The 25,228-nt window shown below is 44.2% G+C and overlaps 2 protein-coding genes across 6 annotated transcripts in view; one reads left to right on the forward strand and one right to left on the reverse strand.

The window, feature by feature from the left end:
• Positions 1 to 540: 540 nt before the first annotated feature.
• TOMM6 (translocase of outer mitochondrial membrane 6) lies at positions 541 to 1,868 on the forward strand. The gene is made up of 3 exons (XM_045866886.3): positions 541 to 675; positions 1,210 to 1,314; positions 1,547 to 1,868. Exons 1-2 carry the CDS (start codon positions 548 to 550, stop codon positions 1,304 to 1,306), a joined length of 225 nt encoding a protein of 74 aa, XP_045722842.1. The 5' UTR covers positions 541 to 547; the 3' UTR covers positions 1,307 to 1,314; positions 1,547 to 1,868.
• The window catches only part of USP49 (ubiquitin specific peptidase 49), an 88,494-nt gene continuing 65,133 nt past the window's right edge, over positions 1,868 to 25,228 (reverse strand). For 4 of the 5 annotated variants that reach the window (XM_064597592.1, XM_054505848.2, XM_064597591.1 and 1 more), the window contains 5 exons: positions 15,278 to 16,643; positions 13,754 to 13,958; positions 10,276 to 10,384; positions 9,512 to 9,717; positions 1,868 to 8,530 (listed from right to left, as the gene is read on the reverse strand). In XM_064597592.1, coding sequence (XP_064453662.1) covers positions 8,340 to 8,530; positions 9,512 to 9,717; positions 10,276 to 10,384; positions 13,754 to 13,958; positions 15,278 to 16,615 — 2,049 coding nt within the window. In that variant the 5' untranslated portion in view covers positions 16,616 to 16,643 and the 3' untranslated portion in view covers positions 1,868 to 8,339. The remainder of the gene's footprint in view (positions 8,531 to 9,511; positions 9,718 to 10,275; positions 10,385 to 13,753; positions 13,959 to 15,277; positions 16,644 to 25,228) is intronic. The other variant, XM_054505850.2, reaches the window with a different exon arrangement.

Below are 25,228 nucleotides of genomic sequence, written 5' to 3' on the forward strand. Positions count from 1 at the left end.
GGGAGAGCTAGGCTCTCCTCCCCCCCTCTAAAAATCCTAGACTGAACGCAATCAGGGGCACGCCTGGGAGAGGCGGCCAGATCACAAACTTGGTGTGCGCCCTCTTAAGCCTGCAAAATCTATCACTTCTGACGGAGACTTTCTTGGGGAACCCCACCCCGCAAAGCTACGCATCCCCTGCTGAACTAGCCCCTAGGCTCACCCCCACAGGCTAGGACAGCCCCATGCTCAGCATCTTCCTGAGCCAATGAAGTGGTCACTCAGAGACCACGTGTGGCGGTGCCCAGGTTGGCGAGCCGAAGGCCGGGGGGTGCCGGGGTGGGACGCGACCCGGCGACGGTAGTGCGGGGCCGCGCTCCCCGCCTTGCGGAGCTCGTGGACGCGCAGCCCGGGAGTTCTCCCTCTCCCCCACGCGCCCGACCCCGGGGGAGCAGCGGCGCCCCCTGCCGGCCCGTCGCCGGCGGAAGTGCGAGACCGGAAGTTGCGTGCTGCGCCGGCGCCCACACGGTGCGTCGGGAGAAGCCTTGCGGGTCCCGAGGGTGCTGCTATGGCTTCCAGCGGGGTTGGCGTGAGCGCTGCCGGCGCGCCAAATGAAGCACCCGAAATTCCCGACAACGTGGGAGATTGGCTCCGGGGCGTTTACCGCTTCGCCACCGACAGGAACGATTTCCGGAGGTAACCGAAGACCCGGGAACTTGTCCCGTTCTGGTCCTCCGAGCCCCTCTGCCTACCTTCTCTACCTCCCTTCTTGGCCCAGGCTGGCCCCTGTATATTGCCAGCATCTTGGCCTCTTAGTGGCTTTGGCTGTGCTTTGGAGCGGTCCTTGACTGGGAGAGTTCTCGTGCGACAGAAGCGATCTTTTGAGTTAGTTGGCTATGTCTAGAGAATCTCACCCTGACCAGGGGGACCAGGGGGAAAAGAGGCGCCAACACAAACAAGCTTTTCGGCCCTGGGCGAGTGCTTAATTATTAAGGCCTTTGCATTAGATCCTGCCCTTATTAGCTAGAGAAACGAACTCTCAGTAACCATGTAGGTCTTGGGCAGCCTACCGTTGTAAAGCCCTACGTTCCTGCGATTCTAGAACCCAGTGTTTTTGCCTCGGAAGGTTTTTCCAGGGTGGTGATGGTCAGTCTTTTCCCCCAGTATCTTTCGTTAACTAAAGACAAGTGACTCCGTGACCACAGGGTAAATGAAACTTCCTTTTTCCAGGAACTTGATCCTCAATTTGGGACTTTTTGCCGCAGGCGTTTGGCTGGCCAGGAATTTGAGTGACATTGACCTAATGGCACCTCAGCCAGGGGTGTAGCCAAATAGGTAAGCACTTAACTACTGCTCTGCGTGTCTAGGAGCTCTAGAGGTTGAGAGAAGCAGTAATTTATATAATCTATTCACAAAATACAGGAAGGAGACTTCCAGAAGTCCCGTGGCTATTATTCCTAGTTAAATGTGTTTACAGATGTTGCAAGAAATTTTGAGTCTCTTACTAATTTCCTTCCAGTGCTTTTATAGTTCTAATGTCACGTGTTGTCCTGTGGTCTGATTGCAGACACATGGGACCCCCTGTGCTCTCCTTGAACCTTCCAAAAACAGAGCCTCCAATCTGTGACCGGCACAAGACTTGCCCTGATGGAAGTTGAAGTTTCATTCAGACGGGCACCTTCCCTTCCCAATTTCCTTTTCTCCACTGAGCCCACTCAGAATTCCGTTCTCTGGTCAGCAGTCACGTTGCAACCCAAGTGTTGTCCTCTGTTCTGTAAAGTTCTGTACATAGTTCCTAAGTTTCTGCAGGGGGTGATCTTTGCTCTTGTCCTGAGGAATACCTAATGGTATTTTAACAAATATTTGGAATAAAGACTGTACACAAAGAATCATTTTATTCTTTTAATAAGAAACTTCAGCTTACAAAAACAAGGTGTAAAAAGTCAAGATTTACAAAAATCATAAAAACATGATTTATATTTCACACTCCAGAGACAGGAACAAGCCCCCAAACATGGATTGTAACAGAGGTGGTTTGCTTCATATTAAAAGGAAAAAAAAAAAGAAAGAAGGAAACTGTAGCCACTGTACATTGATGTCAACATAAGGTGAAACTTATTTTTGAGGAATTTCCACTTTTGAGCAGAACTAGGGGAAGAAGCCATTTGGTGTTGCATAGCATTTTAGTGCACCAGGTGGGTTTTCCAGGCACCAGAGGGGCATTGTTGCTGTCGTCAAGTGGGATTTGTTGGTCGAAGGAGGGCAGTCATGTGCAGTGGAGGCAAGGTGTAAGCAAGCCTGGGCAGTGGGCACTGAAGTGACACTGCTGGAGGAAGCTGCTTTCTTCACATGGAAATAGAGGTTTTCTGACCCTAAATTTGCAATAGTGTAACTGTCCAAGAGTTAGGAGTTCTTTGGAAATGGAGTATGTAAAGAACTGGCATGGAAAAGACTCATGTAGGCTCAGAGAGATGTGGCGATAAAGACAGTTTCCCCAGGCATTCCCCCCCTCCCCAGTTGATTTATTTTAGGCATTATTTATTTATTTATTTTTTAAGTTTATTTAATCTCTCTGCACCCAGTGTGGGGCTCGAACTCATGACCTTGAGATCAAGAGTCACATGCTCTTCTGACTGAGCCAGCCAGGCACCCCATCTACTAGTCATTTTTTAAAATCCCGCTTTTCCATGCCAAGTGTCCTATGCAACTGGTATGGGATTAAAGGACATGGAAAGGGGGGGGGTCAGTATGAATGCTCCACAGTGGCCTTAATTGTGAAGAGTTGACAGCTGTCTAGCAGTCTGTTCACAGAAGGTAAATAGGACAAAACAGTCCACTTTTTTGACCTTATCGGCATAAATCTCGCTCAGAAATCTGTTTGAGAATTAGACTGTGTATATATATTTTACAAAGCACCATTCTCTTGCAGTAATCAGATAGGTCCCATCTGTTGGGGAGGAGTTTGAGCGTGTGTGAATTCAGGACTGTGGATGGCTTACCATGAAGCCAGTACCCTCTAAGAATCTATCTACTGGGACCACAGATGATTTGACAGGTGTTAACACCCTTCTTACTGGGTGTTAAGATGAGGAAGGGTCACGTACACGAGAGCAGGGCTTAGGTTTGAAGGCATCACCTCCCAGATGGTGACCAGGAAGGAAACTTTTAAGCCATAGATGAGATTCTGAGCCCCTTCAGATCTGCATCAGACCACTGCTAAGACAAGAAATACCAGCACCTCCTGTCTCTTCTTCATAGGTATGAAACAGATCCTTGAAGTCTGTGACCCGATCTACTCATAACTGTGAACAGTTCTATTTTATAAAGTTTTTAAAAGTTGAAAATAAAAATCCAGCAAAAATTAAGACATGGCAGCTTCCAAAGCATAATTCATATTTCACTCAAAATTTTTATGTTTTAGCTTCAAGTAACAGTGTTTACTGTTAGTTGGTTTATAAAGCCATAATACTGGCAAGGTAAGGTTTCATTTAAACTGGCTTAATTCCTCAAAGTGTTAAGAATTTAGCAAGTAAAGCTATCAAATCTACAATTTCCCAGAATTTCGACGAACAGTCATTAATTCTGTAAATTAAAATGTTGGCTTTCACCATTCCAACACAACATTCTCCCCAGGCGAAGTCAATTTCACATCTGTCACATGATTTTGGACCCTGGCTGGTTAACACAGTACTACAGAAAGCTCTTACACTACCTGGTTAGATTTTAAATGGAAATATGCCAGCAGAAATAAGTAAGGAAACAGTCCACAAAAATGACCATTTGCCTCAATGCTAGAGTAGCTATGGTGTATTTAGAGCAATGTGTGGGTTGAAGGAATAAACACTAGGTTAAAGTCGAAGCCCTAGACCAAGAGAATGGTTAAACGTGAAAGATCTAAACTAAACTCACAGTCATACTTAGAAGGCGCTTTCAGCTTTAGTGCTGATTTCAAGAAGAATCTGAACCACCAGGGAGATGCATACTTACCCAGTAAAAAAAAACCACCTTAGTTGCCATGGGAGATTTTGCTCCAAAAGTACGACCTCCTCACCTAATTAGGCTGAAGGAACCAATTATCAAATGTGCTTCAGGTGGTGAGCTTTTAAAACACCCTTTGGTGAAGTCTCATGAGCTCAATGGAAACCTTAAGGTCAGAGTAAAAGGAACAGGCTGTAAACAGCCCTGCCGGTGAGCAGACTGGGTCTTCTCCCCTTCCACAGCCACTCAGCACCATCCCAGTCGGCGCCTGCCAGGGAAAGGGGCCAGGGGGCTGGGACAGGTTCTTTGAGCCTTCTCTTTTGCTTATTACACAGTGCACTGGCTTGCCTTACAATCTAAAGGTTCACATATAGGGGATTGTGTACTACACCGCTTCCTGAAATTTTGTGCAAAAGAACTTCAGAACTAATGAAGGTAAGATTCAGGAGGAATGATTTTTGTTTGACTTCTGTAAGTTGCCCAGCATTAGAAAAAAAGGCCCTTTCTGAACATTTGTGCTCTCCCAACCAGCTGGAAAAGCAACCCTTCCACTCATAAGGTATAACCCTTTGTATAACCCGAAAGGGGTAGAGTATATGTTTGGGAAGAGGTAGCACTCCCAGCCTACCCGAAAAGGACCGAGTTAATGTTTGGAACATAAAAGGGGTGGTGAGAAAGAACGGGGTACATAGTCTGCCTTGAAAAGCAGCCATTTGATGAATAGTCACAAATCCAAAGATTTTGGACATTACAGTAAAATTTTAGAACTTGCTGGTAAGAATAATTATCTTTCACACACATGAGATGAAATGCTTTTAAAAAGTCTGATACCAAATGTCCTTTACACTATACAGACCCATTTGCCACCCGAAATGACAAGGCGACATCCTTTCCCTTAATCTTTTCAATCCCATGCAAACCGTAACTGGGTACAAGGCACCAAATGTTATGAATTGTATAAAATTAGTTCACAAAGCTTTTATCAGTAAGTAAAACAAACTCCATCTCCCCCCTCCCTGCCTGCCCACCCGCATCCCGCCCCCCCCATCCCAACCAAGTTTTCCTTCTGTACTACTGTTGATTTCTCTCAGGCTTATGCGGGGGCCTGGGCAGGGCCATGCCCCATGCCAGCCAATCCACGTCATTAGTTCTTGCACTTGGATGAAGCTATATAAGTGTAGCCAGAGTAGGGAACTCATACAATCATTGACTCTAGAAGCCTTGCCATTAAAAACAAAAATAAACTCTGCTATTGAGTCCATAGGACACATGAACACTTCTACAGTTTCTAATTTTATTCATGACATTTGAAGAGACATCTGGAAATTCTTTTCAGTGTGGCACTGCCCCCCTCAGCCTGAGAGGGGGCTGGATCAAAACTGCCAAGAGCTCTGCCCACCATTTACTAAGAGCTTCAGTTCCTGGCTGTTGAGGGCATTCCTAAATTTTTTTTTTTTTTTTTTTTTTTTTAAAACACTAGCATGGCTGCTCATCTCAGAGGCAACCACAAGTATGAGGGTCAAACTAGATTGAGGTAAAAATCCTTTTTGAGGGCCAGGGTGCATTCATCTTGGCTGGCTACAGCAGAAAGTAAACACACCAGCCAACTACAAAGGGTTCCTGGAACGGGACTCTAACTACTTGCCTGGGAGAAGCAGGCCCCGTAAGGTTCAGTTAGGAGATCTCGGGTTTGATTTGGCAGCATCTAGTCAACGTCTACCTGGTTCTTATCTTCTCTTGAGAATGTTTCAGTTTAAAGTAAGATGCAACTAAAAATCCATCTACTTCCAATATGTAAATAAATTAAAGGCAAAGGGACATTTCCCTCACAACAGCCATTGGCTTATGCAGCAGGGAACTCTTTAATAAAAATCTCCATAAATACTAACTTCTCAACAGCGTCTAGTGCTGCTACCTCTGGGTACCTGAGGTGTCTGTGACTGCAGGGGCACCTTCGAGAGTACGCAGCTCAGTGAGGACTCGGGGGGTGGTTTCTACTCCAACTCATTTCGAACAATTTCACTAATTGGATAACAAGGGTGCTCAGCTAAGTTAAGCATTTATTTCACAAAGTCCTTAAACCTGCTTCATAATTCTTATAAATATTTGGTATAAAACTATTTTTAAAAATTAAACTTGAAGATCTTTGAATTTTCCATTAAATGTTCATTTTTCTTAAGTATTTCCCCCTGGACAGCCTGAGGGATGAAGTAGATGCTCTATTTAGTTCTTTTCCATTTGTAAGTTCTCTTTTTCTAGAATAACAAATATAGCATTCAAAGAAAGATGAGGCACAATTTATATTTTCCTTTTTACTCTCCTTGGGGTTTTGCTTGTTTTTTTGTTTTTGTTTTTGAGTTAATGGGCTTTTCCATTGCCATAAGAAGTCATCATCAATCCTACCAACTTAAAAAATGTGGATCTAGAGTATAGCTTTACCTCAGAGCCTCTGGCAGCATGAGCAGCTGTGACACTTTAAAACAGTGTCCAGGAGAGGGTGAGCCCGGGCCAAGCTTGTACAAAGAAGCCTGCAGTAGACAATATAAACCAAATAGCATAAAAAATGCCATACGCTATCGCTTCCAAATAAAAGCTAAATATTACAGAAACCTCACAGTGTTGGAAAAAGCAAGTTTAATTTAAAATATAGTCACTCCCCCTTCTTTATCAGGGTGAGCCATTTTCTGTCTGAATTTCCTCCATGTCTCAGTGCTGTCTGACAGGTCCTATGGGAGAGTCCATCTCAAAAGAGGTCAACAGCAAATGCTACAGATCTGCTCTGGAAATGGGGCTCATCAACACCCCCCCCAAGCTACGACTCTCATTCTTACCCGCTCTTTTCCCAACCTCCCACCGTTCCCCAACTCCCTCCACATCTGCTTCCTTCAAGTGACAACTGTGACTTCTACCTGAATTGAAACATTAATATGATACACTCAGTCAGAAGATGAGCATTCATAGTGACAGGCTGAGGCGGGCTGCAGCAGCCCCCGCAGTCAGAGTTCCGGTTTGCGTTCACTTTTACTGCAGGACTGAGAAGGGAAATTCGGTAGTGCCTGATGAGGAGGAGGGTTTCCATCCGGGCAATTTCATTCCACTTAGAAACTGACCCCGTATAAAAAGAAATATGTATTTCACTAGCACTTAAGTAAAGGACAGGGCACTCTTTTTTTTTTTTTTCCCTCTCTGATGGACTGAGTGTAGGTGGGTAAACAAACAGTAGGGATTATCAAATTTGGGAGGAAACAGGCCAGGACCAGCAGCATGAACTGTTCGGACATATGGGGGCAGATTCCTAAGCCCTAGGAAAGCAGAAGTTCCCAAACCTTGTGCTGAACAAGAATGTTCTAGCCCTCCAGGTGCAAGAAAGAAGCTGCAGGCTAAGAAAAGCTGCATGCTGCACCAAGGTGAGAACCGGTGATGGGCATTCAGATAAGGCCTGGACCACCAGCTATCCCTGCCTACCCTCAACTGAGTTCTGAGACAGCCTCAGACAACTGGCCTAATGACCAATTTACACCAAACCATGTGCTTAGCCTACACCCGAACCAGAGACATGCTACAGAACTGGGTAGCCAGGGGTGCCCTTAGGCTCAGCATGCAACAAAGAACAAGTCATGGACCAGTTTATTGCTTCCCCATATGAACTGCTCCTTTAGAATGAAGGGACGTTCATGCCAGTCTCAAGACGACGTGGAATGATTAAATGACAGCAGCAGCCAGGGAGGGTAGGACACTTGAAAAACCTCCCGTTTTGCATGGGGCAAATTTGCTCTATGCATCCCATTCCACTCTTCCACTGCTATCCCCTAAAAAAAGGAAGTCTGGAAGTTTTCAACTCTTTGTGGGGTTGAAAGGGGTTTCAACCCTTTACTTCCTTTGTGGGGACAAAGCATTATTCACCTCTTGCCTTGGAACCAATCCCATCCAGCAAACTGCCAGCCCAGGGCCCCACCTCACGTGCTCTGTCCAGGGCTGCTCACATCAGGAGGGTTCTTCTGGGGCCGCAAGGAAGTCCTGATTAGTGGGGGAATCGCGTAATGGAAAGAAAACATGGCTGCTCTCCCGGCTGCATATGATCAATTTACCCCCTCTTTCCTCCACCCAGATCCTCTCTATTCAGAAGCAACTGATGAAAGAATCTTCATAGAAGTTACTCCTTTTGATTTGTTATCAAAGGAGGGAATTCCCAAATCCATTCAAAAGAAAGTGACTACAGATTTTATGACAGAACATGAGTCACCTAGCACCTTCTCTGCTGTAGCCCCAGTGAGGCAAACCTAGTACTCTGTTCCTGCACTAAACCTTATTTCCTGTAAGAGGAAAGATATACGAACACCAATAGTTTAAAAGCAAGCCAGTCCTTGAAATGTGCCTCCCATTCAGGGGAAGGACCGTGGTCTGCCCTCATCGTTGTTGCTGGACTGCACCTGAGCTTGGAGTTGGGTTTCTGAAATTCTTGCATTGCCCTGAACTGTTCTTTGAGTGTAAAAAAGGATGTAGGCTTGAGTTTTGCACACTTCCTCGACACTGCATACATTCAGCTTTGAGTCATTGCAGTGGACCCAAAAACCTAGGAAACCAAAGGAAAGAAAGAGAGAAAGTGACTACCCCACTCATATTTCCAATCGGCAGGCAAAACCCGGAGATGAAGAAAGGGACAGAGGAGTTCTGAACAGAACCAACCCCTGACTGGTGGGGCGCGGGTTGGGGAGGGGGTGTGGAAGACTGGTAAACGAAACCAACAGACTTTCCTGCGACCACCGGCTTTGACTCCACCCAAGCCCACCCTCGATACTACTTACAGTATCGACTGACTGTAATTTTTGTCCTCATTTTATTCAGGTTCTTTCATTGCCCACTAGGGCCTTCTACAAAAGTAGCCTGAAGATTGGGGGCTAAGAGAAGGGAAGAGGAGGGGCGAGGTGAAATGTACATGGAGGAGTGATAAAGGGGAATTTAGAAGGAATAAAAAGTTATTTCACCCCAGCTGCCTTAAGGGCTGAGGGGTTCATGACAAAAAACACAGCCGCAGCCCACCCACCTCAGTGCACAGTAGCTGGGAGGCTGTGCTCTGGGGGGACAAGGACTGAAAGCTCCTTCAGCGGGGCCCTTGTACCCCCCATACCTCCTATGGTAAGGACATAGGAAGTGCTCAGGAAATGTCTTCAGCTTTATTGGGAGCTGGGGCTGGTGAGATTCATACAGTATCTCCATGAGGTTATGAAAGTCATAGCATTTCTGCTTAACCACGAAGGAAATGGAGGTCTGCAGAAGTATTAATAACAATGAGAAACCTCTAAAATTAATTAAGCGTTATGTGCTAGGAACCATGCTAAGTACTTTTATATGTGTTGGTTCCTGTCAGTTCTTAGAACAATCTTCTGTTGTCACTTGGTGATATATCCAAAATTTGAATTCAACTTTCATAATTCTTTCCACTAGATTTTCATGTATGTAATATCCCTATAGATGAAATAAAAGGAAAGCAATGGAATGTGGACTCGCCAACCCTTTTCCGTGTCCCCCACCCCACAGAGTCAAGCGCACGCACCTCCCTCTGTGTTGTAGCAATAGGCTGTGTAGTGTCCTGAGCCAAACCCTTTCCCGTGATGCATGACCACTGCGGAGAGATCATAGGCAAAGGTCTCTTTGTCAAGAGAGGAGAGCATGTCCCTGCAGCAGTAAGGTTCCATGGTTAATACCTGGTCAAAGACGACATGGACCCCAATCTTCTCTCGATGATTACGGCCAGACCACCTAAAGCATGGATATAAAGTTCATACTAGTCAAAAATGGCATACGTTATCCTAGGTAGAGGAAGGTAAAAAATGGAACTGAGAAAACATAATCTTCAAGATGTGGCTTTTGCATCAATAAAACAGTGATCAATGCCCACATATATTTCCTGTGAATGTTCCATGATGTACTCTGAAACTAGAAATCCCTAAAACAAGCAGTTGGGCAATAATCTTTTTGTAGTTTACTGTCTGCCCTTCTTTTCACAGATTATGTCATACTTGGTTCTGAAAATGACTCTTTATAAGCCCAAGTAGGGCTAGAGAATCTCCCAAGCAGACACCCAGTGCAGGCTAGCTGATGAGACAGGGCTGTGCGAGCTGAAGCCCTGTCCTGGGCACCCCCATTAACATGCCTTACTGGGCAGGAAGCATTCAGTCGCCATGGACAGTGCAAGGTCTCTAGGGAATAGGCTTCCCCTCCCAACACCAAAGAAGACATCTGCCCTCACCAAAGCCTTTGAGGCAGCTATCATCCCCACAGCTCACAGCCACCTGGAAGGCCCCAGAGCAAGCTCACCTGAATCTTTTAAGGTGCAGCCGGAGGACCTGAGGTAGTCTGTAGATCATTAACTGCTTTCTAGCTTCACTCAGAACAAGGGGTTTGGGATTGGATTTTCGTCGTTTGCCTATATGGTTTGGGAAGGTATAAGACATAGATGGTGAGGAGTCTCGTTCTTTCCTGGCTATGGCAGAGACAATGACTTGCCACCCAATATGCTTTCTCCTTATTTCTCAGTACTGGGACCTCAGTTTCATCTGGGGCAGCACTGTGACCCTCTTCAGACTGCATTTCCCAGCCCCACGTGCCTGCCTGGTGTGGCCATGGCAGTTCTCCCAGGCTCGGAAGGGATGACTGGGTGGCGGCACTCTTAGGGTGACTGTAACTGTTCCTCTTGGACCACGAGTTAACCCTGGGGTGGAAGCCTTGAACTAGGCAAGTTGAAAGGTGAAAAGAGCTTGGGTCCCCAGTGACCACGCAGCTACTATGCTAGTCCCTGAATGTCCTTCAGACTTCTTTTATGGAACAGGAAAAAAAAATTATATCCTATTTTTAAGTCATTATTATTTGAGTTAACTGAAAAACAACCAAACGTAATCCTGATATAGCCACTCCCCAATTTTTGCATCAGCAACCTCCAAAACTGGTATGGGTTTCGGGTGGTATATTCCTGATATCAGGGATTTATTAATAGAATATACTGGAAGGTCACTGCAACAACATGCACGCAGAGTAGATGCACGTCAGGGTTCTATGCCTTTATATATGCGCTTATCACTTAAATTATGATGCGCCAGAATGTAACTTGAAGAGTTTTTGTTTTCATCAAGTAGGCCTAATTCTATTTCCTGCTCACGGCTAGTTGTATGCTGTTCAAAACTCTCAACCTCAGTTTCCTCTCCTGTAAAATGGGGAATAATGCATATATTTCAGGCTTGGGGAAAAAGTAAGAGGGCACAGGATTACCGAAGGACAGAATATTTAAACAGATTCTTTCTTCAGCATGATTTGTTTGTGACATATACAAATATTAGAAAAGAAACTGCTGGTTTTATAGTTTTATGCTGTATCTAGGTTTTGAAACATGTTTCTTGGATAAAAGCACACGGCTGGACATGGAGGACAAGGTAGACAGACTGGCCAAATTCATCCAGTCCCAAGCAGAACCAGTGCTCAGACTCTCATTTTGTTTCTAAAGCTACTGAATTGTGAGGGGAATGCATTTCTAAATTACATTAAATAAACAACGGAAATAAAGTTCTCTTAATTTCTATCGGAAGCCTTCTCTATACCCATTTACTGATGACTGCTCGGTTATTATATTAATTAGACTGGTGAATGGATGGGAATATAAAACTAGTGGTTCACTGTGGTGCCTGCTAATGGTCTTTGAGATATCATGGTCTCAGTGTCTGAAGAGCTTGACATCTAAGTCCTGTCTGTACCACTCATGAAAGGCAGCAAATCACAGCCAGATGATGCTTCACGGGGCTCCCTGGGACAATAGGATGTGGAGCTGCTTGTTCTCATAACAGACTGCAGCAGAATGAGTGTGCCAGAGATCCTTTCAATAGGGCTGGTGGTCATGATATGTGGGGGCATGAACAGAAAGAGAATTCAAAGAGGGGCCTGACCTTATTTTACATTCTAATTCACCAGCAGATTTTCGAAAATTATTGCCTGGGAACCCTGGCAGTGACTGCCACTCTCGGTAGAGGGAGTATGTGAGCTAAGATGAAGACAATATAGAATCCGGCTTTGTTTCCCTAAAATGAAATTCACAAAGAAAAAGAAATTACTGATTCAACTGAGATTGATCAGGTCTGTCTCCATTCGATTAAGCTGGCCACATGGAGAGGTAGAAGCCTGGTAGTTTTGAAACTTCACAAGCACATTACAACAATGCATCTTGTACCTTTTGCCATTGCTTTCCTTCCCTGCTACTATTTGAACTTGCCTAGAGAAATCCTGATAAATTGGTACATCTGGCAACCAGAAAAACAATCCTTTTTTGCAAAAATAAATACAAGTATTTCCTCCCTAATCCGATTGCCTTGTCCGAGAATGATGGAGTTAAAGTTGTTAACATCCTTCTGTTCCTCACAAGTAAAAAGCTTTAGGAATCACTACCTTAAAAAAATCAAATAGATACTGCTCTAATAAGATAATTTAAGTCACGACCTTTATATCTCAATAAGGAACAGGGCAGGTGACTGTAGTTATCCAAGTACAGCATTTCAAATTTTGTTTAAAAATGGCAGAATAGGGGCACCTGGGTGGCTCAGTCGTTAAGCGTCTGCCTTCGGCTCAGGTCATGATCCCAGGGTCCTGGGATCGAGCCCCACATCGGGCTCCCTGCTCTGCGGGGAGCCTGCTTCTCCCTCACCCTTGGCTTGCCTCTCTGCCTACTTGTGCTCTCCCTCTCTCTCTCTGTCAAATAAATAAAGAAAATCTTTAAAAAAATTAAAATTAAAAAATAAATAAATAAATAAAAATGGCAGAATAATATCAAGCATGACTTTTTATTTTTGTCCTGACTCTTCAGGGACAATAGGTTTCCCACAGTTCACTATTTTAAAAGACCATATGCAAATATTTTAAGAGTCATCATAAGATTGTGGTTCTCAAAACTTGTAGTCCAAACTATTTTATGGCTGCAAACTGATTTCAAGATATCTACAGAATCCATTAATTTTAGTTTCCAAATCTTGATATGCCAAAAAACTCACATTCAAGCTTCTAAGTATTTGCTCCGCATTTCCTCTGTACGTGCTGGGTTAGCAAAAGCACTAAGGTTAGTATGGCAAGATGGAAGGAGCTCTGCAAAAGGTGCCTATGTAACCAACCACATGCAAAGAGTTCCACTTTAAAATGAGAGCCGTGACAGAGAAATACTCTTATGACCTTCCCCAGATGCATGGCATGTGAAGGCATATGAAGAAACAAATATAGAAAGTAACCATGAAGCTGATGCACCTTATGACTTGCCTTCCTGGTCTCGTACCAATCTATTGCATCAATTCTGACGATCTGCAGATTGAAATCTGCAAATTCAGTACAAGGCACACATTTCTGATACTGTAACCCTCAAACAAGCTATGCCAACTGACTTTAGATGAAATCAGAACTGTCAGATCTAGGTTCATGAATTTAAGCAGGACCCTTGTAGCACTACGAAGCTAAGTACTCACGTTCTTATAAGAGTCCCCATTTCAGGATCCACACTTTCAAATGCCTCCCAAGATAACAACTAATGTCAATCACAGTAGGAGTCAAAGGAAGCCCAACTCTTAGGTTTTGTTTTGTTTTTTAACATATGATGTCCACATGCTTGTTTTCAGGAAAATGGGAGAAAAAAAATCTTTAAAAGATGCTTTAGAACCACTCAATATTATCAGTGTTACTTTTGACTAAGAGAGCAAAAACAGCACCTTACACCGATCTTCCAGATGCACGTCCCCCTTCTCCCTCTCCACTTCTACCCCCAAGCACTCACTGTTACACTGGTCACAAGCGTAGATTCTCCCTTCCAGGGCCTCTGTCTCTGTGAACTTGGCCAGCATCTCAGTGAGCAGGCACTCTGTCTGATTCAAAGGGACAAACCCCTTTTCTATGCAGTGATACCGTTCAGGGAATTCCAGGGACAGATCCCAAAAGGGCTCAATGGTATTGGATTTATAATTGCATGATACACATGTGACCTAGAATGAAAAGATTGATTTACAGGTTATATAACCTCCATGTTTCCCACATACATTTTTGCTCGATTTGTACAAAACACATATCTTAGCAAAAAGAAGCATAAGTTTTCAAAAAAATTTTAATTTATTAAAATAATAAATGTAGCCTTAAGAGCATTAGAACCTATTACTGTTGGTATACATTTCTAACTATGATGCTAGCTGGAACTGGAAACCCACACAGCACAGAGATTATTACCCACCCTTTCTCTTTCTCTCCCAAAGCATGCTCTACCATTCAGTGCTGTGGCAGTACACACTGGAAGTTATCATGGGACCATTCTTGGATCAGTCTGAGATAGAGAATTGGCAGATTCCTGCCTGCTTTTCTCATCCTCACTCCTTCCTCATCCCGACTTTGCTACTTCTACCCACTCCAACTTGCCTCTCTTTTTTGCCCTTGTTTCTGGCAGTATTATCCCTACACGGATCCCTGTATTCAAAGAGCCTCAAAGTGCCTTATGATCAGACCTCCTCTCCCACTATAACCTTCCCAGATGCACTGTTCTTCCTGTGGACCCACAGCAGGTAGAGGAAGTGCCCATAAGTACGCCCCCTTTACGTGCTAAAAAACAAAAGTCTAAATAAAACTCTTCCCAACCCATTCATCATTCTTTTAACCCTAAATACTGAGACACATACCTCAGTAACATAATGTAGATGTTTTACCTGAATCCATTACGTTGCCCACCTTTTTAACTCTAAAAATTCTTTCCGCACATTCTCACAAAATCTTATCTATGAGTCTTTGCTTATGTCCCTACATGGCCTACGATCCAGAAAATGACAGGTAATGGGGAACAGAAGGGGGACTTGCTTAGGCCTTTGGCATCCTCCTAGCCATCTCCCTTCCTTGTATGTAAAGAATGTTCTGGAAGGAAGAAGGCTCTTTCAAACTGTGAAACCAGGGTTATAGGCAAACTGTTCAATTTCCTGAAATTGATCAAGGATGGCACACCAACAATAGGTTCTTAATTATAACAACGAGGATATTATATTACCTATATTGTCATTAAAGGTTAAAGACAGTCACTGAAAATGACGTGATACAGCAAATTCAACTAAAAATCTGCCCAGATAGAGGACGCAAGTTCACCAACAAGGCCATTACAACGCACAGCACGAAAGGTACAATGGCCACCCTCCGTTACGCGGCATTACAGCAAATGTTGGCTATCCTCGTCCGCCCAGTAACCTGGCGGAGGCCCTCACGGGAAGCCCAGACTCTAACCAGCAAGCCTCCCTGGGCGGAGAGTCGGGGGCAGGGTGGGCCAACCTACCTGACTGAGTAGCTGCCCGTGGAATATGGTGTTCACCACCTTTAAGACCTGTTTGGTGAGCTTCCTCTGGGAGAAGGGGATGAGGATCCGGCGCGTGGTGCCCTCGGACTCGAGCTCTTGCTGCACTTTGTGCAACAACTCGCAGAGGAATTCCTGCGCATCCTGCTGGTCATAGCCGCGGAAGGCGGGGATCAGGCTCCACACGGAGTGAAGCATGGCGAAGGGCGACACCAGGGCCCACTTCCCGGACCACATGACTCGGAAGAGGGTGTGCAGTTCGTGACAGAGGGAAATGTGCTTTGAGCTCGGCTCCTTGTTCTGGATGAGTTCTAGGCTCCTGCTGATGGAGGCCCCGCCGTTGAAGCAGAGGCCCTCGCGCTCGCACGCCTCGGCCCCATCGCTCCTGGCCGACAGCTCGGTGGCCGAGCCGCCGGCGGGCCTGCCCGAGAGCGGAGCCTTCCCGTTGGGGGCCTTGGGAAACAGCTGTTGGGTCTGGGAAGGGTCGAGGTTCAGAAAACATTCGCGGAACTTCTGGAGGTGGCTGAGCACCTGCAGGATGGAGTTCATGTAGCAGGTGTTGCCCAGGTTGCGCAGGCCCGTGACGCCCGGCGCCATGGCGGGCGCGCGGCGCGGCGGCGGGCGGCCCCCGGCGGGCGCGCGCGGCGCGGCGGGGAGCGGGGCGGCGGCGCGCGGCGCGTGCAGCAGCAGGCGCGCGCTCTTGCGCGGAGGGGCGCTGGCCAGCTCCTCGAGCAGCCGCCGCTTCACCTCGCGCCGCCGCTGCCGCGCCTCCTCCTTCTTGCGCTCCAGCGCCTCCTCCTGCCGCCGCTGCTCCAGCTTCGCCTGGCCGCGGGAGCTCTTCTCGAACCAGAGCCGCAGCGTCTTGGCCAGCAGGCGCTGGCGCCGGTACCACAGAGCCGTGAGCATCTGCGGCTGTCCCTGAGGAGCGCGCTGCAGCGGGACGGCGTCCTCGCCCGCGGCCATGGACCGCAGCGTCCGGCCGCGCCTCAGCGGCGGGTCCTGCTTCTGGCCCCTGACCGCCAGGAGGGAGCTTCTGAGCAGCTTCAAGTCCCCCTCCGGGTTATCGTTGAGCACGTAGTCCTTGCACAGGTAACAGAACACGTACAGATCCCGGACCTCCATGGCTAGCGGGTGCCCGGTCTCCTCAAAGTGTTTCAGGGCGTGATCCTCGATGTAGCGGCCGCAGGCCACGTGGGAGCACTTGAGACAAGCCCACACGGACTCGGTGGTGGCGCACTCCCTGCAGCACCACTTCTGCGGGTTCAGGATCGAGTGGTCCTGGGCGAGCCGCAACCGCCCGACATGTTTGCATCTATCCATGTCTTACAGAAGGCTCCACTCTTTCAACCTGGCACGACCGAGCCCCCAGAAAGAGAGAAAGAGAGAGAGAGAGAGAGAGAGGTTTCAGCAAAACATTTCCCTAGAAAAAGGCTTGCAACTGCCATTTTCAGTTCAATGCTCATTACTTTTCAATGCAAAATTGGTTCCTTTGGAAGGAAGTTAAAAAAAAAAAAAGAAAAATACTGGGGGGAGGGTTTAGCACCAAGTTGAATCTTTACATTTTCTAAGCCTGTACTAATTCTTAAATATCAGCTAATTTTTATGCGAGGCTGATTTGTACTCCTGAGGAAATGGCATTACCCTTAGTTCACACTGTACTCAGCTGGCCACCAGGGGAAAGAAACTTGTATTCTGAACCATCTCTGAACTGATGATGTCCTGGAAGTGAAAGCCTCTATATCTTGTACTGATCAAGATCCTAGTTGTATGCACAAAGGGACAGAGGGGAGGAGAGACATGTTTCATATACCACTGAGAGATGAAGACCCTCAAAAAGGCAATCTTAGGTCGGTTTCAATGTATTTCAAAGCAGAGGTAACAGGATAAGATAAAGGTAAGAAAGAGAAAGTCCTCTACAGTACAAAGTATCATTTTTATTTTCTTGAGTCCAAAGAACCTCTCTAAGGAGGTAGTGTGTAAGCCTCAATCTAAACAACTTCTTTTAAAGTAGGCTCTACGCCCAATGTGCTGTTCAAACTCACAAGCCCAAGATCAAGAGTCACGTATTCTACCAACTGAACCAGCCAAGCGCCCCCATCTAAATAACATTTTATAGGTCTACTATGGTCTGAATGTTTGTGTACCCCCCTTTCATATGCTAAAATAGCAACACCTTCCACCCACTCCCCCCATAGGGGACACAGGGCCTTTGGGAGATGATTAGGTCATGAATGGGTTGACCCTCATGGGATGAGCCTTCACTAATGGGATTTTTTAATGCCCTTATGAAACAGTTCCCTCTCCCTTCACCCATGTGAGGACACAGCGAAAAGCCAGTGTTAACGGTCACGAACCAGGAAGTCCTTACCAGACATGGAATCTGGTGCCATGATCTTGGACTTCCCAGCCTCCTGTGAAAAATGTTTGCTGTTCATAAGCCACTCAGTCTATGGTATTTTTGTTATAGCAATCCTGAGGGACTAAGACAATGTGAAAAGAACATGTACATCTTGTAGAAAAGGTGGGAAAATGTTTACTTTCTTTACTGAAAGTATAGGTAAGTACAGAATTAGACAGATCTGACTCTTAGAACAAGTGGTGGAGTGGCTACTGGTTTAACCAAACTACCAAGCAAAGAGAAAGAAAAAAAAAAAAGCAAATCTTCCAAATGATATACGTGAAAATGCTTTTTAAAAAAATAACATATTGAGCTTTTTTTCCCTTTTTCTTCCTGTCTTCCTAACATTGCTTCTTCAAATATTGTTCCTCAGAGAAGCCTAAGGGGCAATTTCTCCAAAGAGAAGAGGCTATAGACAATTATTTTTTTTTCCTTTTTATTTATTTATTTATTTATTTATTATTTTTTATAGACAATTATTTTAAAAGAAAACTTTTTATTCTTTGGAACCTTGACAGGTTTTTTTTTTTTTTTTCTTTCCCAGTACCAGTATTTGAAATTCCCTAAAGGTAGTTCCTCTTATAAAGTGAACTTCCTTCACCCCCATTTCTTCTCCACTTTCATTTCTGTGAGCAAATGAAGTTCCATGATTATGGAGTCACCCAGAGAAGTATTTTTGGTTTTTTTTTTTAAGATTTTATTTATTTGACAGAGAGAGACACAGCGAGAGAGGGAACACAAGCAGGGGTAGAGGAAGAAGCGGCTCCCCACCGAGCAGGGAGCCCGATGCGGGACTCGATCCCCCCCAGGACCCTGGGATCATGACCTGAGCCGAAGGCAGACGCTTAACAGACTGAGCCACCCAGGCGTCCCACCCAGAGAAGTTTTAAATCCAGTACACTCTGAGTAGTCCCTTTAGTTGGTTTCCAGATGCCCTTTTTGGCCTGGTACTATTGCCAAAAGCCCCACAACTATACCACGGGACCAAATTAGAGATCCTTCCCATTTTTTATTGCCCATTCCAGATTGGCAAAGGCCAAGTCCCTACATAAGAAACCCTTAAAATCATACAAAGGAAGTAACCTAGATGATTTTCAGTCAGATCAGATCATGCTTTTCCTTTGAGTTCTTTCAGGATTTAGTTTCTCCTACATTATTTTTCAAATTATTGATTTGTTACTAAGTGCCCTTTAAGACAGTTCTCTGGATGTATTTATCCACTTCCTAACTAGATATTATCTTCAGAGAGGACCATGTGTTATATTTCTTTTTTTACTCCATTATAATTTTGTGGGTGCTCTACTCTTAGTGGTCAAAGGTGTTCTGTCAGAATTACCTTCCCACACAGTCCAGAATGGTACTGAAATAACCATTTGTTTACTTTTTATAGGGCACAGCCAAATTAAAACACACATACATTAAAAGATGAGATGGTAAATAAATGAATTTTCTTTTTGCTACTTACTACAATCAAGAGTTCCAGTTGGGTACACATGATGCTTACAACCAATTACTGGGGACACAAATGAAAGTCAGTAATGGAAGAATGAAGGGGGGGGAGGAAAGCAAGAGACTGGCAATTCCCAAGTTTCTCACTTACTTAACATTTTTAAAAATGTAGTTCCTGAGCCACTTACCAGCATCAGAATTCCCTAGGATACTTGTTATATGTACAGATTTCTGGTCACAACTCCAAACCCGATGAATGAGAGTCTGGGGAGGGGTCTCAAATCTCCATTTTAAATAAGCCCTACAGATGACTCACTTGTACATTAAAACCTTAGAACCACTGCACTAACCCAGTAAATTATTTAGGGATGAAGATGTCCTCATGGAAACCAAAGAAAGAATTTTCTTTCTCAAAAGCTTCCACTTTGACTAACATTGCCCGGTGGAACTTTCTGCAATGATGGAAACATAATTTATCTGTGTTGTCTAATACCATATTTACTAGCCTCGTGTGCCTATTGAGTACTTGAAATGTGGCTAGTGAGACTGAGGGAACGAACCTTTAATTTTATTTAATTCTAATTAATTTAACTTTAAATAGTGGCTGCATGTGGCTAGTGGCTGCAATACTGGATAGCACAGACTTAAATACACCAGGACATATGATCTTTAGCTCACTCGGCTTTTCTTTTTGTTTTCTTTCCTTCAAAAGATTCAGTACTCGCTGAATCATATCTGAATAGCCTCTTCTTAGGACTCAAAACCTGGCAGATCCCCATTTTAGCCAACAGGAGCCTTGATGTGTCTTCAGGAATTTAATTGTCACCGAGATCTTATCACATGAAACAGCACAGCTTCAAATCCTATAAAGAGACCATCTCTGTGAACAGGAATACAGCAACACAACACCGGGAGCACTGATGCCTTGCAAAATCAACTCCTGTGCTAGAAAAAATATGCTGGAACAACCAAAAGCCAAAATAGAAAAACACTAAAAAACCATTCCACACCCTCTCCATTGGAGAGCTGTCAAATGGAAAGGGCACTCTGGAAATTCTTCCTCTGATTTCATTTTCTGATCTATAAATCTGCTGATCACGCACATCCCTTCCTGCACAGCCCTTTCCCATTACAAATCTGTCGTGGTGACTCACTAACCTGCCATATGGCAGAGTAAATCCATTCAGGAAAACACAGGGCTACTTTGCACCTCACCACAGTGATTTAAGCTAGGCAGACTAGCTTCTCTAGAGGAAAAACCATATCTGGATCATGAAATGGAAACTACCCAAAAGTGACACAAAAGAAAAAAGCCCCTTTAACCAACATACAGAATAAAGAATAAAGAGAACACAATCCAGGTACACTCAGTTCAAGAAAGAATGTGTTTAACTTATCTCTCATACATACTCTGACCACTTTAAGAACAGGCATAAAGAATTCTATTTTACATTTTTCTGACACGTACACCTTTTCCTTCATAATTCCCAAAGCTCAGAACAGTCCTAACATTTCCACTTAAAACAGACATCACCCAGTGTGACAGGCACCCAATATCCAAGAGATAAACTTGCAGTGTAACTGGCAAAGAACAAGATGTGCCTTAACAGTTCTCCATCATTAAGTAGATCAGCAACTTTCTTTTTTTTTTTTTTTAAAGATTTTATTTATTTGAGAGAGAGAATGAGATAGAGCGTGAGAGGGGGGAGGGTCAGAGAGAGAAGCAGACTCCCTGCTGAGCAGGGAGCCCGACGTGGGACTCGATCCCAGGACTCCAGGATCATGACCTGAGCCGAAGGCAGTCGCTTAACCAACTGAGCCACCCAGGCGCCCTAGATCAGCAACTTTCAATGACTGTCCTGTACACCATGGATTGATCTGCATATGGGGTAAACTTGGACAAAATATTAGCTTCTGCTTCTTTAATTACCATAATTTTATTTTAAAAATATGAATCAACTGGAGCTAAAAAACATAATCACTATTTAAAAGCATTCTACTATAGTTAATATCACTAAATATTAAATTAAAAGGTAATGAAATCCTCAATTCATGCCTTTTGTTCTGCTAAGGAACTTCTAGACTTATCCCATTATTTTTCTTAAAGTCTCTGTATGAGATGACTGAATATTACAATCATCTTTCAAAAATCTATAGTTTAAAAATATGATTGTCTTTTAACTGGACTAGTCCAATTGTTCTCATGTTGAAAATCTCTTAGCCGATTCTAAATGTGTAACTGCATCATCAGAATAAAACTTCTGGGGGAGAAATCAACAAAAACCAAATAGGAAAAAAATAATCTCTTTTGGGGAGATTTCCATTTCTTTTCTCTCTCTCATCGTATTGTTTTCTTTTCAGTTCTTAACTAAGGACAGTGGAATAATCCTGCCTGGTCTTGGTGAGACCAAGTGGCATAAATTCCAGCTTCAGAGAGAGTAGACACTATGGTAACATGCTGACAGCCTTCATTTACATAAAAGAATACTAATTACGTGGTATCATCAACATCTGCGATTCTGCTCACTGCCATATGCGACAGCGCAGGGTATTTTAACCCTTCAACTTACTAAATGTACCCTAAATTGCACGTACCACCAAACTCACAAAGACTGCTTGAAAAGGCACAGTGAATACATTTTTATAAGTAAGTATTAAAAACGAATTTTATTTTCAGTTAACATTTTATTTCCAAGAGATATGGGGAAATATAATTTAATACCAACATACAATTAAGGAAAAGATGAAAGATACAGTTAATAACCCAAAAGGGAAGAACGCTACATCCTAGAGTATTATTCAGGGCTCTAAAAGGCTGTATAATAAATACAATGAAACTAGCCTTTTGAATTTTTAGATGCTGGCTAAAACAAGACAAAGGCAATAAATACAAAATAAGAAAAACAAAAAGTTGCAGCAGAGCCTGAGAGGGATGAGGTTAGTGAAAGAAAGTGTTCAGAAGCCCTTTGCTAAGGCGGTGTATGTGTGGGGATGTGGCTCAGTGGAGTGGAGTGTCCCCCACACACCGCCTCTCCCCTTCTCCCAGGATGTGGGGGGGGTGGGGGTGGTGGTGGAGGGTGACTTATCAGTCAGAGCATGGCTCAGAGACTCCCAGGGAGGCAGAACTCTCTGAGAGGGTTTCAGAGGCTCTGACTAAACATGTTCTTTAGCTCTCTGACCTGAGGGCGGGGATGGAAGGCAGCCCCAGGTCACCGTATGCTGCCGTGCTGGGTGTGCCCGAGCCTTGTGAGCTGTGTCACGGCTCACCTGGCCTCGGCCACCAAGTACTGGTGTTCAGGAATGAGTGTCTAATCGCGGGTGAGAGCAGAGTGCAGGTTATGCCCATGTGGTAATGTCTCTCTCACTTGCATTAGGACCTGCCTTCTTGGATTAGAAAGGAGTAGGGTTCATCTAGGAAGCTCTGGGCAGGGCCCACAGCCCTGCTTTGTCCAGGGGAGGGGCTGCGCCTGTGGCCCAGCAGGGAAATGACAAAGACAGCACAACCATCAAGGAATAAATGCTCTGCTCTGTACCAAACACCAACTTCTCTGACCATAGTAAGAGCAAGAATTGGATGTAAGCCCTCTGTACCTTCAGTCTCTGCTCTCTTGTTCACCTTTCTCTCCAGATACACACAAGTCTCTCCTGTCTAGACAGAGAAAGAAGGACATACAGACAAAAGTCTGCCCTGCCTCCAGATGATCACTGACACTGTTGTTGGGCTCTTTCTCCTTCTGCCCACCTTATTTCTGGCAAGATAATGTGCAGCTGCATCTTCCTCACAGTTCACTCCTTAACACATTCATTTCATGGGAACTATTGACACAAAGGGCACTGGCAATTTCTTTATAGCTAAGTTCATTAGCCTGAATTTTAAGCCACTGTTCTCTGGTTTTCTCCCTATGTCTGAAATCACACCCTCCCTGTTTTCGTGTCTCTCTCTTCCTTAAAATGTACACTTTCCTCAAGACTCTGCCCTCAGCTCTCTTTCTCAGTGATTTCATCTATTCCTACAATGTTGAGTATCATTTCTATAACGTATTTTAATTTTCACAAATACTTTCTAAAGAGTACTTTATTGATATAGTTTATATACCATAAAATTCACTCATTTAAAACAGAACTCGGGGCGCCTGGGTGGCTCAGTCAGTTAAGCATCTGACTCTTGGTTTCGGCTCAGGTCATGGTCTCCAGTTGTGAGATCGAGCCTCACGTCAGGCTCCGCACTTAGCAGGGAGTCTGCTTGGGATTCTCTCTCTCCCTCCCACCCTTCTTGCATGCACATGCTCTCTCTCTCTTTCCCTCTCTCTCAAATTAAATAAATAAAATCTTAAAAAAAAAAAACCCATACAATGCAACAATTTGGTATATTCAGAGCCCACAAGTACTTTTGAATATGAAATCTTTCCATTTCATTGCAGAGTCTCTATCTTAGGTTGAATTTTCACATTCTGATACCTGCATTATGTATACTACTATTAATAGTATTTGCAAGATGAAGCTATTGAACGTGTTTTGCACTTTTTGTTTATTCGTTTGGTAGCCGTGACGATCACGGACTGAAATATATACAATTTCATCCAGGTCTCCAGGTGTTCAAGATAGAAAAGATGACTGATAGGGGGTTAGAGAGTTGCCATCTGTGGAACAAAGCTAAGCTAGCTGGCCTTCGACAGATCCGACTTTTTGACTGATTAGCCTAATACTCTTGCCAAAGAGGTCTGTGCCTAAAACTTAACCCCTTGTCCAGATCTATAGTAGACTGGGGACAAGGTGGCCAAAAAAGAGTGCTCACAAGAAATTCTGAATCCACATGGAAAACACACACAGGAGCACGTGTGCTCTTAAAAGTGTTACCTGTGACTCCACAGAGAAGTGGCAGCCAAGAGTAGAAGATAACCCGGTTTAATGTAAACATTAAACAAGTCTAATTCAGAGCTTAATAATTTATGCTACCTCCCAATCAAAAAGGCCTATTTGCTACAACCTGATGTTGTTTTGGCGTGGTCTACTTGACAGGCTAGTGTTCAAGCAAGGTCCAAACTAAAGGTTCCCTCTTCTACTCCACTGCCGCATGGAAAATTTCTATTGCCACCACTGAGACAATCAGGGTTAACCTTTACAAATCTGACCACAGGAATCCTGGCTTGTAGTCCTGAAGTATGCCTCAAAAACACTAGGTTCTCCACAGCAGCCAGGCAGTCAGTCATCAAAAATGTACACATATGTCAAAGTGTATACATATGCCAAAACTTCTTGGATTGTGCCCTTTAAATATGTGTAGCTTATTGTATGTGAGTTACACCTTAGTAGAGCTATTAAAAATTATACAAACACACCCAGTGAGGAATTTAACCCTAATGAAATAATGGAGTGAAGCAGCAGCTCCTTCTCCTACTAGGTGAAAGCTACCAGGAAACTTTATCAGGAGTGGGTAAGACTGACAACACAGACTCCACTGATCATTTTACACTAAAAGCAGGATGATCACACACTACATGCTACATGCTGATAGGATGCAATAAGGGGTTCACAGCAGCATCACCTATAAAGTACTCTGGCTGAAAGAACTGAACCTGAGTCTAGTGAAGCATTTGGATCTAACTACCAGGGTATGAGAAGTGTAGGAGACAGAACATGCTACCACAAGGCTGCAATTCACCAGATTACCAAATCCGAGTGTGGCAAATGCTATAGGATCAATGATCTGAAGTCTTTAACAAATACATGGCATAAAGAAAAAAGCAGGTGGGGGGATGGAACTGCTATAGACTATGTGAAACTTAGAGACATATCAACCACATTTAGTGTGTGGTTCACATTTAAATCCTGATATCAACAAACCAACTATAAAAAGATGTTTTTCAGACAACTGGGAAAAAATGTTTTAAAATATTGTCTGCCTCTACCTATATCACTATATTTTTTAACAGTTTCACTGAGGTATAAGTGACATACAATAAACACATGTTTAAAGTATATAATTTGGTAAGTTTTTGACATATGGTATATACTTATAAAATCACCACAATCAAAAGCATGAACACATCCATCACTCCCAAAATTTCTTCATGCCTCTTTGTAAT

Source organism: Mirounga angustirostris, unplaced genomic scaffold (genome assembly GCF_029215605.1).
Source record: "Mirounga angustirostris isolate CCGP_5_RB_7025 unplaced genomic scaffold, mMirAng1.0.hap1 SCAF_8, whole genome shotgun sequence".
NCBI lineage: Eukaryota > Metazoa > Chordata > Mammalia > Carnivora > Phocidae > Mirounga > Mirounga angustirostris.

Coding starts and splice junctions, on each gene's coding strand:
- TOMM6 (XM_045866886.3), top strand. CDS start 548: ATGGCTTCCAGCGGGGTTGGCGTGAGCGCTGCCGGCGCGCCAAATGAA. Junction 676..1,209: donor GACAGGAACGATTTCCGGAG/GTAACCGAAGAC, acceptor TCCTTTTTCCAG/GAACTTGATCCTCAATTTGG.